We start from the raw sequence: 19572 nt of genomic DNA, 5'->3' as shown, positions 1-19572 counted from the left end.
GATTTAAACTTAAGTTTTCACTATATTTTATCTTTAAAATATGGAAATTCTAGAAACTAAACCTATTCCAGCTGTATCCTATCTCTACAATTCTAAAAAAATAGGAAATGTGAGCCTTTTATTATTATAAGATGTTACTATTAGAATAATACCCTAACAAGGATGAATTAATTATAGGAAGAGCCACTGAGAAGTCTCTAGTCTCCTCATTCCAGTCATAAAATTGGTAATGATTCAAGAGCAGCAAAGGAATATGCTGTAGTTCAGATCAAAGGTCCATGTGGTAGATTTGTTCCTCAAGGTGTTGCTATTGCTATTGACAGGTGGTAGGATGTGGTACTTAGTAGGAGATCTTTAGGTCATTAGGGCATGCCCTTCAAGGGGTCAGGACACCCCCATCCCTTCTTCTTCCTCTCTTTTATTTTCTGGCCATGAGATAAGCATTGCAACACTCCTGCCATGACATTTGGTTGGGCCACATGCTTAAAAGTATCAGGGCCAACTGAACATGGATTGGAATCTCTAAAAGCATGAACCAAAATAAACCTTTTCTCTTTATAAGTTCAGGTATTTCTTACTATAATAGAAAGCTGGTTAACACAGAATGGAACACAGATTTGGGCTAGAAAAATCTTCACTTGAATCTCTAAGCTATTTGTAAGCTATTTGACCTCACGGATTTTGGTGAACTCTCAGTTTTGTCATCTAGAAAATGGACACACTAATAGTAATTATGAGGCCAATGTGAAGATTAAATGAGTTTTCATATTGAAAACACATTAAAAATTTTCTGGAAACCTAGTTACACCTCAGTACAACTACCCAACACTATTATCATCACTAGATTTTTTAAAATTTTAGTGCATTGTAATTATACAAAATAGTAGGGTTCATTTTGATATATTCATAAATGCATATAACATAGTTTTCTTCCCTCCTTCCCTCTGATTCCCTTGCTATACTGTATTGGTCTTCCTTCTATTTACTTACTTATTTTTTTAATATTTATTTTTTAGTTGGACACAATATCTTTATTTATATTTTTATGTGGTGCTGAGGATTGAACCCAGGGCCTCGCACATGCTAGGCAAGTGCTCTACTACTGAGCCACAATCCCAGCCCCAACTTACTTATTTTTTAATTGGTATATTATAGTTATGGATAAAATTGGAATGCATTGTGATATATTCATACACACATGGCATAATTTGGTCGACTTTATTCCCCAGTTCTTCCCCTTTGTCTCCTTCTCCTCCCTTACTCTTGGTTAAAAAGCTTCATCACTAGATTTTTAAATCATTATCCTGATCATTACAGTGCCACTAGACCCAGATGACAAACCCTTCTCTCCCTAGCTTTCATTGGAATCTTTACCTGCCCTTCATGGACATGAATATCCATCTGTGACACTTACTTATATATTATAGATATAAATTACAATTGATAATAAAATTAAATGGAAGAGAAGAACAGCAAGTAATAATATTAAACACCCTCCCCTAGACATACCTAATCCTCTCTCACCATTTAGGTTATGAACATATAGATTAGGACTTGTCACAGTAGGATGAGAGCATCATCTCTATTTATGGTGACAGTATATCATTAATTCTCTGGGGAAGTCCCACTTTCTATCCTGTATATAACTTTCCATAAAAGTAATTTGTTAAATGCTTACCTAATATGATATATGATCATCATCTAAATAAAATTTAAAAATTAAAGAAGTCTTTTGACAGACAAGGGTATGATTTTTAGTTCTGAAGATTAGAGATAGAGGGATAGAGAGGGAGATGGGGAGAATGATAATATAAAAGTCACAAATGATATCCACAGGAAAAAGTTATTTTGAACTCCAGAGTATTCACAATGTGGGAGATTTCACCAAAAAAACATATTTCTGGTTTCTCTCAAAAATGAAAAATAAAAATTGAAACAAAGTACTCCAGGCCTGCATTCCTGAATGAAAATAGTTAGCCAGAGACTAGTCTTGGTGAATCCTGGATATTACCTGCACACCTGATCCCCACCAATATATCCCAGCCACCAAGGTCAAGGAAAATTCCATTTATCATTCCACTTACCCTGGCTTTTTTCTATACTCAGTCAGCTTTACTCCTGAATGGTATTTAATGCTACTCACTAACCATGAGTAGAGTTGAGCTTGGACCTTTGGCTTTGGCTTGGTCAAGTCCTTTGCACCTCCAGGTCACTGGATATCTTCAATTTATACATTCAACCCCACATAGTCTCTGAGCCAATGAGAACTAAGGCCCCAAAGTACTTGCTCAGAGTAGAGAAGCTGCTATCCTAGAAAACCTGAAGTATTCTGATAAAGCAGCACTTTGACTCCAATTCCCACCCTTGTTCCCAGGCCATGAATTCTAGTGTTGAGTCCTTGTCACTGATCTTATAGTTCTCCTAGAAATCCACTTGGCTACTGACCAACAATGCCACCCTCCCACTCCTGGCTATTAACAACCTCTCACATAGAGACCAAACCCTATCATGCTGAGATCAAGGGATCCTTCTTGGATTCTTTAGATCAACAATTTCCATTATGATAGCCACTTAGCAATATGTGGCAATTGAACAATTGAAATGTCACTAGTCCAAACTGAGATGTGCTATAAATATAAAATACACATGGAGTTTCAGACTTAGACTGAAATAAAGCATATAAATTATTGCATTTGTAATTTTATATTAATTATGTACTGAAATAACAATTGTTTTTGATAGACTAAACAAAACATTGTTAAAATTAATTTCAACTATTTCCTTTTACTTTTTTAATGTGGCTACTAGAAAATTTAAAGTTACATACATGGCTCATATTGTAGTCCTACTGGACACCACAAAGACATCCACTACTATGCTTTGGATCTTCAATGCCTCCCAAAAGCTCATATTTTGAAGGCTTGACCCCCAGCCAATGGTGCTGTGGGGAGATGATGGAAACTGAGGGCAAGTAGGTCATTGGGGATGTATCCCTGAAGAATATACTGGGACCTGAACCTTTCCCCTCTCTCTATGCTTCCCTGATGCCATGAGGTAAGTATTTTTGCTCTATATTATGCCTCCACCATGATTATCTCCTCATCATGGGTCCAAAAGAAATGGGCCAACAAACTATAGTCTGAAACTATGAAATAAAATAAATCTTTCTTCTAAATTATTTATCTCAGATATTGTATTACAGTGACATAAAACTAACACAACCACTCTCCAAAAAATTCTATATCTCCCTATACTCACTCCACTGGCCTGTGACAAGCAAGGCTTATAGCCAACATCTATTCTACTATCTGAAAAGCAGACTATTCCATCTGATCTCTTTAGGTGACTAAATTTCTGTTGAATGACTCTCCTATAATACATGCTATTCTTCTCATTTCTAATTAAATTTGCAAAACTCCTGTAGTCACATAAGTGAATAAGTAGAAGGGTGTACCAGCATACCTGTATGGTGAATGCGTACTTGTACATAGAAGTCATAAGGAAAGAATAATGTGGAAGTATGTTTTTCCCAGTGGAAAAAAAAAGGTAACCCTGGTAGGTAGGTAGGTAGGTAGGTAGGTAGGTAAGTAGGTAGGTAAGTAAGTCAGTAAGAGTCAGATACCTAAGGTGAGGATGGGGGTGCTCTCCCTCTACCAAGAAAATCTGGAAATTAATTCCTCTCTCCCATCCACCATCAATAATAAAGGGTGCCAACCAGAGGCATTTGGGCCAACCCTGCAGTCAAGAGAGTCTAGAATCAGAGACACTGAAGAGGAGCATGAATTCCTTAGAAAAACCTAGGTGACTGTTTTCAAAGCAAAATAGTCCAGTGTAAGGGGCACAAGTATGGAGGCCCTCAAGTTGGGTTTGGCACTGTCCATTTAAACCAATCTGAATCACAAAAAAAAAAAAAAAAAAAAAAAAAAAAAAAAAAAAAATTCAATGATCTGAACATTGAAGCAATTATTACACTAATGCAATAGATTTTGGTAAATGAAGTATTGCTGTCAATATCTGCTGATCTGGCCTGCTCCCATGAATCACAGGGTTTGTGCTTTTGGTAGTAACTCTTTACAAACACATGAAAGAGGAGAAAGCCTTGTTACTCAAAGTGTGTTACCTGGAACAACAGCAGCAGCAGCATCTGGTAGCTGGTTAACCAAATTCTTGGGCCATATACTAAACCCAAGTTTAAAAGACCCTTGTTAAAATGCAATGAGATTTTGTACTTTTAACAAGAAGATCCTGTGATCCATGTACATATTAAAGTTTTAAAAGTACATAAAGTTTAACCTTCTGACCATATTCATTTGCTTAACAAACTTTTTTGATAAATAAATAATGGATGGCAGCCTTTCCTCTGAGTTAAGGTCTCTGGAATTTGCCCCACTGGGGACTTTCTGTTTGTCTTTTTCTTTGGACTGTAGCTAATAATACGGAATGCTTTTCAAGTAAATCAGTGGTTCCAGGTGGTTCTTGGATGGGAGCCCTGTAACAAGGCTATAAAAAGCCAGATCTTTCTCTTATAAGTTTCCAACTTAAGTATTCCCTGAAGCAAATAGCTTTGGCATAAGGGAGGCAAATAATTTTATGTAAAAGAGATGAATATCTGCATACATAACATAGTGCCCCCCACATACATCAAAATAAGGGAAATAATTGCCAAAATCAGCTTCATTTTAGAATGCTACACTATGTCATATGAAAATGGGTCTTTATCACCCAAACTGAGAAAACAAATTTAATCCACATACTTTTCATATTACTTAAAATTTTTACACTGCCAAAAAACTCTTCATATATATATACATATATATCCATTACCCCTTAATTATTTTTATATCCTTCCCAGAACTTATAAAGTTATCACTGTGATAATCTGATAAGTTTTCCACTCATTTACTGCAACCAAGGAGCAAAAGAAAACACATAAGGAGAATATTGAATATTTTAAAATAAGACATTAATTCCTCAGTGGAATTATTGGCAAGAGGACTTTCTATTTCAAATATAAAGTCTCAAACTTCACAAAAATTCTCCAAAGTATCCAAAGACAACAAAAACAAATTAATGTAGGAAAATGTATTTAGATTTATGGTATTCCAAAGCAAACTTCAGCACAGAATACATAGCTATGCGTTATGTATCCATACATATTCCAACATTTTGGTATTAATATTTATCACTACATAATATAAACCATTTGAACAATCATGACTAAATAGGCTTTATGTCTTTACCCTTAAATTAAAGATGCTTATATATTTGTATCTGACTGATTACATGGACTTTTTTCAGTACTGGAAGTTCAACCCAGGTTCTCAAATACAATATGCAAGCACTCTACCACTATACCCCAGACTCCCTGCCCGCCCTTCTTCCATTCCCCTTTTATGAGACAGGATCTTGCTAAGCTGCTGAAGCTAGCCTCAAACTTGCACTCCTGCCTCAGCATCCCTAATGGCTGGGATTATAGGTGTGGGCTACCATAGCCAACAATTATGTGGATTTCTGTTAGTTAATCATACCTAGATGTTTTGCTTCCTGATATCTGTAAAACACAATTCATCAAAATGCACACAAAAACCTGGCTCAATTCAAATTGAAAATTCAAAAAATGCCCTCATAATAGCAAAAAATAATAATAATCTAATTTTAAAATGGGCAAAATACCTGAATAGATATTTTCCCAAAGATATACAGATTACCAGAAGGTGTATGAAAATGCATTCAACATCACTAATCACCAGAGAAATGCAAATCAAAAGCACAATGAGATCACCTCTCATCTGTTAGGATGGCTCTTGTTAAGAGATACAAGAATGTGGAAAAAGGAAACCTTTGTACACTGTGGGAATATAAATTGGTATAACCATCATGAAAAATGTATGAGAAATCCTAAAAAGAAAAAAAAAAGGATTCATGTACAACCCAGTCATTCCAAGGGAACCAAAATTAGTATCTTGAAGAGATACCTGCACTCCCATTTTCCTAGTGGCACTATTCCTAATAGCCAAGACATAGAATCCACCTAAATGTCCATCAGTGGATGAATGAATAAAGAAACACAGATAAAGTGGAATATTAATCAGCCACAAAATACAAGAAAATTCTGCCTTCTGCAACATCGTAGATAAACCTGGAGGACATCACACTAAGTGAAACAAGCCAGATACAGAAACACAAGTACAATATAATCTCATTTACATATGGAATCTTTAAAAAAATGTTGAATTCATAGAAGCAGAGAATAGAACAGTAATTGTCAGGGGCTAAGAGTGGAATAATGGGAAGATGCTGGTCAAAGAATACGAACTTTCAATTATAAGAGGAATAAGTCTTGGAGATCTAATGTTTAGCATGGTATCTGTAGTTAAAAATAATGTATTGTATAATTAAAATTTGCTAAGAGAGTAGACCTTAAATTTCCTCACCACACACAAACACAAAATGACATGGTGATGGATGTGTTGATTTGATTGACACATTTCACAAGATATCAGTATATCAAATCATCATACTATATACCTTGAATATATATAATTTTGATATGTTAAATGTACCTCAATAAAGCTGTAAGAAAAAAATACAATGCAGCTGAAACAGATGGAGAAAAACTACACTGCCATGGTGACAAATCTCTCTTTAAATTTGTGACCTGGAATCTCCCCTAGACCTAGACCCTGACTAGTTCCAAGTAGCCATACTATATTTCTTCAGTTAAGTCACTCTCCCACTCCTCGGGACAACTAATTAGCACCTTCTCCTCTTTCTTCCAACCTTCAATATCTGACTACCCATCTTACTCTCATGTGAACTTTCCTCATGTTTCACTGAGAAATGGAAAGAATCCAAAGAGAACACCTATAGATCTCTACCACCTGGAAGACTGGCAGTGGCCTGCTGATTATATCCTTATTACATCTGGCTAAATTGCCACTGTTTTACCAGCTGAGGAGCTCCACTTACCATCTCCTTCTTATCTTCCTGGAAGTGCACACCCACAAACATTTTTCCAACAACATAAGGAAGGGCACTTTCAATAAAGTTTACACATTTGTCCCATTGAGGCAGCAAAGTTGTAGTCCCCTGGATCACCTGTGGGAGAAAATCAATCCAGTTTAATCTTCATTGGATAAAACCTATTTCTAAAAAAATCAACCAGCTGAAGAAAACAATTTTTAAAACATTACACACCCAAGCCCATATACATGTAAGATAACAGAGGCAAAGGCAAACTCAGATGAAGAAAAATAATTCTCCTTGTTCCTGTTTTTTTTAGAATTAAATAAAAATGTTTTGATAATGAAATATAATGTAACTTGTCTTTTCTCCCACTTTTCTTCATTAAGCAAAGGATCTAAACAATGGTACAGCTTTTCAGTAGGGATCCGAAGGGATGTTCAAGTGTGCAGATAGTACTTAATATCTATTAAGAATTGAAGTTCCATCAGAAAAGGTCTAGATCAAAGTTCCTGCCAGTGAGAGTTTCCATGCTCTGGGGAATATACCTAAAAATATACTAAGAGTAAGATAACATGACCCACCATGAACAACCCAGGGAGCATATTACATTGTGTCATAGCAGAGAACACACTGGTAAACAAATAAAATACAGATGTAAATGCTTCTCCCTTCAATCTCAATTATACCATCATAAGAAAACATTTACAAACAAGTAAGGAACTTTGAAAGCATGACTTGGAGGGCTTACAGGTTTATTCTTGGGAATGAAGGCAGAGAAATAAATATAGTTTAAGTTGTCCCTGGAGGTTGGGCATGCAGGAAGGTAGTGGAAGGGGGAAGGGAGGCTTTGAGAATGGTGAATGGTGGCCAGAATCATCCCTTGTACAAAGTAAGAACCAGGTTGTTGAAGCAGGGAAAAGAGATTAATGCTTCAGTTCATCTATTCTTCCTCTGCTTCTGGTAACATGACCCCTCTCAGAGGTAAGGTATGAATCTATTTTTAAAACCTCTAGAGAAAGAGTTCCTACAACCTTCTTTGGCAATTCAAAATTATATTTAGCACTTCACACTCAAGAAACATCCCCTCATACCTAACCTCAAATTTCACACACTTCTTTCTCTCTCTTTCTCTCTCTTTCTCTCTCTCTCTCTCTCTCTCTCTCTCTCTCTCTCTCTCTGTCTCTCTCCCTCCCTCCCTCCCTCCCTCCCTCTTTCATTCTCTTCACAGTAGAGGTGGAAAGAAGCTGGTTATCATCTTTTATGTGATCCATAAGACTTAAAAATACACTCACATCAAAAAAAATTCTACTTGTTTTGGGGCTAGTTTGTGGCTCACTGGTAGAGCTGAGTTCGATCCTCAGCACCACATAAAAATAAATAAATAAAATAAAGGTATTGTGTCCAACTACAACTAAAAAATAAATATTTTTAAAAATCTACTTGTTTTGGATCTGAACCATTTGATATAACATAAATATATATAGTTGTTTTATGCCATACTCTACAAAATGACTTTCTATTCTAGTCACTTTAAAGGGTCAAAATGTACCCAAAATACCTGCATTACTCTGCAAACACAATGGTCTACTAAGAATTTCTATGCTCATTATTTTCTCTAATAAACAAAATATCTGTTAAATGAAATCAGAACTTATAAAATTTGCTTTCACTTAGCTTTGAACTGATAGAAAAATAAAATATTTTTAGAAGTCACAAAGTCCTCTAGTGGTGGCAGAATACTTATAAATAAACCTCAGAAACAGACCATAAAAACATCTGTGTAATTAGGAGGCATCGGGGATGGGCAAGAAGCAAAGACTCAAAATTCAGGTGAGTGGGGAGAGGGAAATCAATTCAGGCACTTGAGCAAGGTCTCAAAGGACACGGAAAAAAAAAAATATGGAGTGGGCCTCATGAAGTGGGCCTAGCAGAATTAGGATAGATTCAAGATTAAAGATCTAAGTCAAGTTAAAGACAAAACTGTGTCACCAAATTAAAAATGAAACTTTACCATCTAATGCCTATGTCATACATATATGAATATTCAGGATACTAAAAATAAAAGACAGTTACAGTGCAATCAATCACAATGAAACTCTGTACCCTCCAATCAGTATCTCCACTTTCATCAGTCCTCCCTATCCCCATAAAAATACACATTATATGTCAGTGAAAAATTAAATAAAAACTACTTTTAAAAGATAGTTTCAAACATATCACTAAAAAATGTTAGAACTATAATTATAGTGACGCAGTTAAAAACCCTGGGGAAAAATGGAAATAAGTTAATAAGAGGGGAGAGTTGAAAAACAATGTGACCACGGCCGTAAGTATTACCTTAAATATCTTTATATAGCCCCATCAAATTAGAGCTTGAGTGTACTCTTACTGTATTTAAATTGTACCTGAACAAAAAGAAACCAAGCAAGAAAAGACCTTGGGCTGCAAAACTTCCTCCTATCCCATCCCTAAAGGCAGTTTTTATTGGACTAGTTAATATACAGACTGTTCTGGCATGTGAAGTTATCCAGTGCTGTAACATTACAATCTTCTTAAACGTACCCGTGAGAATTCCAGCCATCTATATTGAAAGCGCCTGCTCAGGTTTGGAATTCTGGAATAAACCATTCTCCACACCAAATAGTTGGCAATGGTCCTGTTAACATAGAGAAATGCACATTTATTGTATTTTAGGTCGATATCTGATCCTCTGCAGAACACCTTCAGAAAAACTGTTGGCAAAGCTCCATGGAGAGACCGCCTGTTCATATAAAAATGCAACACTTTCACTTGAGAAATGTCATAAAATGATACAATGTCAATAAGCACAAACAAAATTGGCTTGCCTTTCACCACCTACTTACTACAGAGATAAAATGAATATTTCAACCCCAGGTCTGAAAAGTGAACACTTCGCTTTCTTTCTGGCAGAGTCCACTATTGCCTTATCTCTCATACCTGGAAACTGTAAATACCTTCAAATTATAGGTGGCTTGATGTAATGCATATGTATTATTTGCCTTCAGAAATTAACAGCAAAATACTGACCAATACCTATTGTCTAAATTTGCACTTATTAAATATGTGAACTCAGGGAAGTCACTGAAGCTCTCTGATTTCTCTTTCCTTAGAATACATGAAGGATGTTCCCTGCCTCACAGGGTTATTGTGAGGTTAATATAAGAAACAAAATGTTTGACAAAGAGTAAATACCTAAGGTTATATTGTGTACTTCAAAACATGAACATTCCCATATGCTCTTGCAATGCCCATGATACCTACTTTCAAAAATCTGCTACATTTAAGTGGTACCTTTTTCTACAAGCAAAAGATGTCCTGAGCTCAGAAGGACACATGATCTGAGTTAATTTCTAATTCAATAGTGATGATGGATTTTTGATGACCCACCTTACTCCCAGCTGTGCCATTACCATGGTGACTAATAACACACATTCCTAAGATGGCCCTTGGGTCAACCAGAAATGTGACATTGGTGTGACATGATGATGCTAATTGGCTCATCAAAAAACAACCTACTCTCTCATTATTTGCATGGCTCTCTAATGTAGTGGTTGTGCACTCCTGACAGCAAAATATTTTTCAGCATATTCAATAATATGTGGATGCTTGTTTTAATTTCTATATAGGTACAGGCTAAAATATTAGGAATCTTTAAATAAATACAAAAATTTTAAGAGATAATATAAAAATATTTTCAAAAAGTCATAAATTAACCCTTCAAATATTATGCTTACTATTTAAAACATATTATCCTCATAGAATTGGGTTAATATAGTGACAGTACATGTAAATCCATATTTCTTATAGTATTTTTGACTTTTTCAAAAATTTTGAGATACCCTTGTCATATCTGGTTAGATCACTATTGTTTTCCCTTGTCATCTGGCTAACCAAGATGGCATACTAGTGTGAGAGAAGGGTCACTTCTGCCATTTATTTCCATTCCATGCTTATGCTTATGTTAGTAGTAGTAGCTTCAGTTCATGTTTCTCTGCAAAAAATATTTTAAACTACTTGTCCTTGTTGTGATGTTTAAACTAAAGTACATTAAAAATATTCACAAATCTGTAGGTATGTGCAAGTGTCTCATGATTATTTTCAATATGTCAAATGCAGTCACAAACCAGTGACTGTAATAGTGCCTCTGCCATGCATGTCATCAAGACCAAATGAAGGGTCCATGGCCACATACATAATAGAACTTAATAAAACCTAATAATTATTTTAAAATTTAAAAATAAAGATAGAAGTTCCAACATTTTCTTCTTGGACCCAAGGGATCTCCTTGGGCTATGAATATCCCCCCTTAGAGACCACTACTCAAATCAGTACAGTCAAGCCCCTCACCCATGCTTTGTTCAGACCATTATGATAAACACCTCATTTTAGGTCATTGCTTCAGATCTTTTGCATATTCATCTATCTCTACCGACTGAACAAGACAAAAAGTGCTCACTGAGCACTTACTCTTGGCCCAGTGTTGTGCCAGGTACCATGAGGAATGTTGAAAAACAGGAACCTAGCACCTAAGTCAAAGAACTTAAGATTTCTGTTTGTTCATATCATTGGGTTTTTAATTGAAGGGACACACTATAAGTACATAAAGGAGCCTTCTTTTTTTTTTAGAGAGAGAGAGAGAGAATTTTAATATTCATTTTTTAGTTTTCGGCAGACACAACATCTTTGTTTGTATGTGGTGCTGAGGATCGAACCCGGGCCGCACGCATGCCAGGCGAGCGCGCTACCGCTTGAGCCACATCCCCAGCCCCTAAAGGAGCCTTCTTTCCCTGACTCAATCAACATACCCTGAGTACCCAGATATGTACTAATAGTTCTAGATGCTGGGGAGATAGAGAGGTAAGAAATATATAGGCCTTGATCTCCTGAAGCTTTTAGTTGAGCAGAGGAGTTGGGGGAGTGAATAAATAAATATTTGGCAGGTCCTAGCACCCCAAAGTGGGTGCCAGACATTCCCTAGAAGTATAGCATATCTCATACCGAGGGATAAATGTAGACTTCATGAGAGGGACAGGGCTTAAACTATATCTGAAGGTTGGAAGGCTAAATAATGGGAGACTAGGCCATGCATTGGAGGGAATGGTGAGCAGGATCATCAGTAAAGGAAGTAAGCAAAAAGACAAGCCACACTGGGAAGATGCAGGACAGCAACTGGGGCCTGGAATCTCTAGTGCATCAATGGGGCAGCTCCTGACCCTAGTGCAATGGCTACATTTTCTTTGTCTTTCAAATACTGTTTGCTGAGTGTGTGAGCTGTGCTGGATCAACAGGGGCAGATTAGAAGATCACTGACTGGCAGATGTCGCTCCACAAAGTCAAAAGATATTCCCTAGAGGGGGTGGTGATGAGTCAGATCAAATGGGGAAGTTGTGAGGATGGAGTGTGACAGTGGTAATAAAAGAGTCAATATGTCAGAAGTAGACTGGGGTTTTAGAAGTAGGGATCATTCCAGCTCACCTGAAATCATCCCACATAGGCATCTCAAATTATTGATGATTCTCACAACACCACTATAGGAGAGAAGCTACTATACCCATTTACATATAAGGAACATGAGACTTAGAAGCATTAAGTAAACTCATCACACAGTTGGTGGGTCTCAAACTAGTAGAATCACCTGGGGAGTTTTTAAAAGTCCAGATGTCCAAGCCACTCCAAGCCAATTCAATCACAATCTCTTGGGTAAAGCCCAGCGTGAATATTATTTTCAAATTCCTCCTTCAAATCAATGTGAAGCCAAGTTGGAGAAGCAGTGTAATAAGCAATGGAGGCTACACAAGAGCCAGGTGTTTCTAGATGTAAAGCCTGTATGTTTTTCTCTACATCACACAGTGAATGAAAGCCCTGGAATTTGGCTAAGATTTCCTGTCCAGTCAGAGACAACAAAACACTCCAACAAAGATACTTTGCAGAAATCTGTGGGCACAAAAAGATAATAGTTAGGCCGTCCAGGCCAATGCATTCCTAAGAGGATAGCATAACAATGAGATTTCTGAGAGTGGAAGATGGAATGCTGGGAAGCTCACACAGCCAGCCAATGGTACTACCAAGTGGCTCCCCTATGGTACAAATATGCTGACAGAATGCTATGGAGCATAGTTTAGCAGTGCTAATATCACCACATCAGGAACAGATATGACCATAATGAGCAAATCACTGCCACCTAATGCTCAGATACATCAAAAACAAAAACAAAACAAAAATTAGATCAGCAACAGTCCTTGAAAATAACACATATTATCTTTTTTTTTTTCCAAAAAGCTTTTTCAGCAGTACAGTAATTTCCCCAAATGGCAATAAATAAAGGAAAGGAAAGTATCCCAGAAGAGAACCCACCACTAAGAAAGCAATATGAAATCCTTCCCCAAATCCTCTGACTTGGAAGATTTGTTCTTTAAGAAGCTTTTGCTGCTCCATGGTCTGAATTAGCAGCAGCTTACATTTACATTACATTTAAGAGCTTATAAAATACCTCCTTTGATCCTGATGACAGTGCCATGGGGTGGTTATTATAATTAGCTTCATTTTCATATGAAGAAAATAAAGGTCAGAGGTCAAGGGACTTCCAAGAACATGTCCAATCTGGGACTAACATTTAGGTCTTCAGATTACAGTTTGCATTTATTTCTCCCTGTCATGCTACCTGAGGTGAATCATAGAGGTTCTTCTCAAACATTCTCAAATCTCAGAAATCTTCCTAAATCCTATAGGTTGCCCAGATGCATGCCTAGAGCCATACTTCTCAAAGCATGTCCCAGTATTGGAAGTTTCAGCATCACCTGAGAATCTGGTAGAAAACTGGCCTTGTCCCATTCCAGACATACTAAATCAGAAAATGCAGGGATGGGGCCCAGCAGTTTGTGTTTTAGCAAGCCCTCCAAGGTATTCTGATACATGTCAAGGTTGAGAACTTCTGGTGAAGGAAAACCCCATCTTTTCATCTTTCTGCATATATGGCTCACTGAGGCCTTCCTAAATCCTAGGTCAGTGCTTCTTAAACTTTAATATGCACATAAATCTCCTGGCAGGGGCTGGGGATATATCTCAGTTGGTAGAGTGCTTGCCTTGCATGCACAAGGAGCTGGGTTCTAATCTCCAGCACCACAAAAAAATCACTTGGGGACCTTATTGAATTGCAGATTCTGATTCAGTTAGGTCAAGGGCATAGACTTGAGATTCTGCATTTCTGACAAGTTGTCAGGTAATGCCCAGACTGCTCATCTGTGGACTATACTTTGAAAAGCAAGGCCATAGACCACCTCAGAAGAGATGAGCCTCATGAGAGGTTCACATTACTATACGTTTTCCAGGTGAGCCTTTGGGAGCATCTGTTCAACAAGAATCATCTGACTTTAATGTACACTGTGCTGCTCTATAAAATAAAACTAAAGACAGGAAAGCTCACAGGGGCTTGGCAAACTCCCAAGGATTTGCTTGAGACAAGTCTGCTAAAAGAGTTCTAAGGCAGATGATGGCCATGTGGCCAGGCCTTGCCAGAAAGAGGAACCCAAGCTGATTTTTTTTCTAACACCATCCTTCCTTAGTCCCCAACCCCCAAATCTTGCTCCATAGATCAAATTGGATAAAAAATGTCCAAGGCAGCCTTAAGTTGGAGTGGGGAGGAGAAATGAAGGGGACACAGAAACGAGTCTCTCTTTATGTAAAAGCTATGTTACTAGCTCAGTGATATGCCAGTAAACATCTACCAACTGCCTTGCCAAGAAAAAGTAATAATTTGCAGAATTTGCTAGTTTCCCTGGTGTAAAACTTCCATCCTAGTTGATTACAAATTATAGGTGAGATTACTGAAAATAGAGTTAGGAAGAGATGCAAATAACTTGAGAGATTCAGCACATTCCTACCTCCTCACCACTTTTCTACTTTGACTACCAACTCCTTTTCCCCATGTTGGCCTCCTCCTCATGCATCCATTGGCCCTTCCCTGGCCACCTACTCCATTGAACCACAAGGGCCTAATGCAGTCTCTGGCATCACCACCTCAGCAAGATCTCATTGCTCTAGTTTTGTGTCATGTACTACCTTCCAAAGTGTCAGTGTAACTGTCCCCATAGCCATCCAATTGGAAGGAAAGGTTGCATTGTACTAAGCTAACAGCAGGGTGTGATCTAAAGGGGGAAGCAGCAGCCAGGAAATGGGCATTTGATGCAAACTTAATAGCTTTGGAACCCTAAAAATGGCAGGAGACTTGCCAACATTAGCAAGATGTAACCAGTTGGAGGTTCAATAGGCTAGTACTAGTTGAGCACCTCTAATCTACAAACTTGAGATCTAAAATGCATCATCATGAGGCTACCAGTAGAACATTCCACACCTGACCTCCTATGACAGGGTACAGCCAAAATACAGGTGCACTAAAATATTGTATGAAATTACCTTCAGACTAGGTATATAAGGCATATAGGAAAAGTAAATGAATTTCATGTCCAGACTTTGGTCTCATTCCTAAGATATCTCATTATGCAAATGCAAATAAAAATCAGAAGAAATCCAAACTCAGAACCAATTCTGGTCCCAAGTGTTTCAGATACAGACTATTCAACCTGTATCTCCAAAATTAGCAGTGAAGTGTCTGAAAAATATTCTTCTCCATACAGGGACATGTATGGGGAAAAAAAGACATAGGACATAGAAACAAGGGTTACCCAATTTAGAATATCAGCTCTGCCGCTTCTTAGTGGTGTGTCCTTAGCAAGTTGCTTAATCTCAGATTCCTCATCAGTAAAATGGGAATAACACATAGAACTGTTCCAAGATTAAAGATAACTGTTAATCTTAATGGTGGTTAACATCACTATGGCCTGTGTATGGCTTTCACAGGCAGGTCTTAGAACAGAGGCATGGCAGAAATACTGAACATGAGAAGGCTTAGCTGGCTATTTCTTCAATGGTGCCTCCAGAGGGGAGGTGAGAAGATTCTGAAGAAAAGGCTGAAGCCTTCTCTTTACATATCCTGAGTCCAAAGCAGCCTCTCAACTTTGTAGCCTCCTGCCTTTTGAAGGCGACATCTGGCCTCATGCTACTTCTGCCACCCAAGCTGCTCATTATTCTTTTTCCACTCTCCTCTACCTGCAAAATTGCTCCTTATCTTTTGGAGTTCTGCTTATCTCACCTCCTTGATGGTGGTGATGAGGCATCTGGTTAATGTCTAGAGATTTTTAAGAAGTGTCTATTATGTGATATGCACTGTGCTAGGCCTTGAAGCTACAAAAGCAGTTACAAGAGTGTCTGCCATCTGCTTACTGTATCATGGGGGAATTGAAAGAAAAGCAGTCATTTCAAAAAAATGAAAAGTTCTCTGATCAAGGTGTATCTAGAAAACTCCAACTCCTTTTCCTTCTGGTACACAACTAGACTCTATTTCCCAGCCTCCCCAATGATCAGATGAGTCACATGCCTGAGGTATAACTTATGGAATATAGGTAGAAGTGACACTTGTAGGACTTCCCACAAATATCTATGCAATTCTCCACCCTCTCTCTTTCACCATCCCTGAATGGACAGGGTTCCAAAAACTCAGGAGAGGGCAGAGCCACAAGATTGAAGGATCCTGGGTTCCTGCATCACAACTTAAAAGAAAGTTGACTTACAGGACACCTTGTTGGGATGTTCCATGAACAGAGGATATAATTTTTATCGTGTAAGCCAATGAGAGTTGAGGTACTCATTATTGCAGCTGGCATATCCTGGCTATATGGTGATTATGAGACCCAAGAGGACCTTTTTTTAGGGTAATTTTTAAAAATGTAGCCATAGATAAACACCTCCAAATGCATTTATCACACTTGCACCACCAAGAGGACCTTTTTTTAAGTAGCCTGTAAGGCTCCAAGCATGAGGACCAAACATGGTTAGCAAGCACTGGGAGTATAGCTCAGTGGTAGATGCTCAGCCCTCGTTGGCCCTGAATTCCATTCCTAGCATGTGTGTGCTCACACACAATCAGCAATGTAAAACCCTCTCCATGATATTACACCTCACCATGCCAATAAAGTGCTGTCAATATTCTCAAGACAATAGAGTATCTTGAAATCTCACAAGAATTCACAGAATTCAAGTTGTTCTTGATGAATTGATTATCAAGGGATAAACTGTCAAAGATTTGGCTTTTGTCTTGATTTTTAAATGAAGTTTTATAGTACATAATATCTATAGGTATTTTTCTATCTACATCATCTTCTATTGTTGCTCTCTGTGTTTACATTTGTCTAAGTTATCATGACAGGAACCAGAATAAAACTTCCCCCTAATCATGGTTTTTCCTGCTCACTGTTGTTATGAAAAGTCCTACAATTCCAAAATATAATCATTACTATGGAGATGATTTTTCTAATACAGTAGACCATGGCCCAATTTATTCCCTGGTTATAAATTAGGTTTGGGGGGAAACAAAATTAATATAATGTCCAAAAATTGCTATTATTTTACAAGTGATGGTAACAGACACTAGAAGAAACTGACTTGTGAGGTTCTAAACAACGATCTTCAGCCTGGCAAACCCCACCTTCCAATGGAAATTACCAGTGAAATTTAAAATGCACTAAAGTGCATATAAGTAGAAAATCATTTGGGCCATATTTTGTAGTATAGATTGAGCAACACCAATCTGAAAATCCAAAATATGAAATGCTCCAAAATCCAAAACTTTTTTATTACCAACTTGAGGCCCTAAGTGGAAAATTCTATACCTGTCCTCATGTGAAGGGTTGCAGTCACAATGCAGGCATGCTCTAAATATTATATGAAACATAAAGGAATTTTATGTTTAGATTTGGGCCCCATCCCTAAGATATCTCATTATATGTATGCAAACATTCCAAAATCAGAAAAAAAAATCTGAAATCTAAACCCTTCTGGTCATAGGCACTTCAGATACGGAATGTTCCATCTGCATTCAGAGCTAGGAAGTATTCACAAAGAAATTTTTCTAACACAGTGTTCCTCCCAACCCTCCCCCCCAAAAAAAGAGCTAATCATAAGATATTCCTGGGCTGCTTATTTAAAATCCAGATTCCTTGGCCTTCCCCCAGCCCCACTGTCTCAGACTCTTCGGAGAAGGGCCCTGAAATCTCTATTTTCAGCAAGGATACAAGGTGATGCTGCTGGCATTACTGGTTCATGGTGCACATTTGGAATGTGAAGGCTCTGCCTCCAACTTACCCACATCTAGATTCGATTTTCACTTAGAAATTTTTCAAAGAATCACTACTTATCTATAAATGGTAGAATTCAAAGTGAATTTATTGCTTCTTCTCTCCCTCTTCATAGGATTTTTGTTGTTTTTTGGTTGTTTTTTTTTTTTTTTTTTTTTTGGCAGGGAGCGGGGGTGAATACATGCTGCATTTTATTCAAAGAACTTTTTAATTTTTTTAGTTGTCAATAAACCTTTATTTTATTTATATTTGGTGCTGAGACTCGAACCCAGTGTCTCACACATGCTAGGCAAGCGTTCTACCACTGAGCTACAACCCCATCCAATTTTTAGGACTTTTATCGATGCCTTTTTTAAACATAATTCCTGGCAATATAGCCTTGATCAAGTACAATTAAGAAAATATGTTTTGTGGGGCTGGGGTTATAGTTCAGTGGCAGAGTACTTGCCTAGCACATGTGAGGCCCTGGGTTCAATCCTCAGCACCACACAAGTAATGAAATAATAAAGGTATTGTGTCCACTACAACTAAAAACAATTTTTTAAAGAAAACATGTTTTGTTTTATTTTGGGTACTAGGGAGTGAACCAAGGGGCACTCTACCACTGAGTTATACCTGACCTAGCCCTTCTCATTTTTTAAAATAGGGTCTTACTAAGTTGCTGAGGGTCTCACAAAGTTGCCAACACTGGCTTCAAATTTGCAATACTCTTGCCTCAGGCTTCCAAGTTCCTAGGGTTATAGGTGTATACCATTATACCCAGCTCAGAAAATATGATTTTTAATCATGGCTCAGCAATTAGTTTAGTAAATTGCTTTTGTAAACTTATTGACCCTTCTGTGATTCATTTTCTGTAGTCATATAGCTTAATGAACACATACAATTCTCTTTCCTGGCATTTTTAGGATTTCTTTTCTTTGTAGCACTAAACTACCAAAGTTACAAATTCTAAAACATTTTTTAAAATAAGAGAAACTTTCAAGTTCCTGAAGTTGTTTCATCAGTGCAATTTTTCTATAGCTCTCAAAGTGGTCTTATGTCTTTTCAACATAGGTACTTTGGTTTCTTGCCAGAAAATGACTTACTAAAAAGAGAACAGGAGAGGAAAAAAAACAGCAAAAGACCAAGGGATGAACTGGGGGGGGGGGAACATATGTTCATACAGAAATCTCAGGAAATAACATCATTACATAACCAGTTTCCAAAACTAATAAACAATTTAGGCTATCAGAGAGAACAGTATGGAGAAGGACCAGAAATAAAAGGCCAAATAATCATGCATTTCTTGTCATTACAGCAAGTAAATTACACCAGACAATGGTTTGGGCCTATTTGTCACAAAGGGCACCACAATTTTCCCTATGATTCTTTTGCTGTAACTTTCCTTAACAACAAT

The 19572-nt window shown here is 37.5% G+C and overlaps 1 protein-coding gene across 2 annotated transcripts in view; it reads right to left on the bottom strand.

Annotated features, from left to right (window-relative positions):
• Positions 1-19572, bottom strand: part of Phex (phosphate regulating endopeptidase X-linked) — a 185634-nt gene that overhangs the window by 112358 nt on the left and 53704 nt on the right. For both annotated transcript variants that reach the window (XM_077107194.1, XM_077107195.1), the window contains exons 10-11: positions 9529-9622; positions 6970-7098 (exon numbers count right to left, since the gene is read on the bottom strand). In XM_077107194.1, coding sequence (XP_076963309.1) covers positions 6970-7098; positions 9529-9622 — 223 coding nt within the window. The remainder of the gene's footprint in view (positions 1-6969; positions 7099-9528; positions 9623-19572) is intronic.

Source organism: Callospermophilus lateralis, chromosome X (genome assembly GCF_048772815.1).
Source record: "Callospermophilus lateralis isolate mCalLat2 chromosome X, mCalLat2.hap1, whole genome shotgun sequence".
Taxonomy (NCBI): Eukaryota; Metazoa; Chordata; class Mammalia; order Rodentia; family Sciuridae; genus Callospermophilus; species Callospermophilus lateralis.
This window is presented reverse-complemented; position numbering and strand designations above follow the sequence as displayed.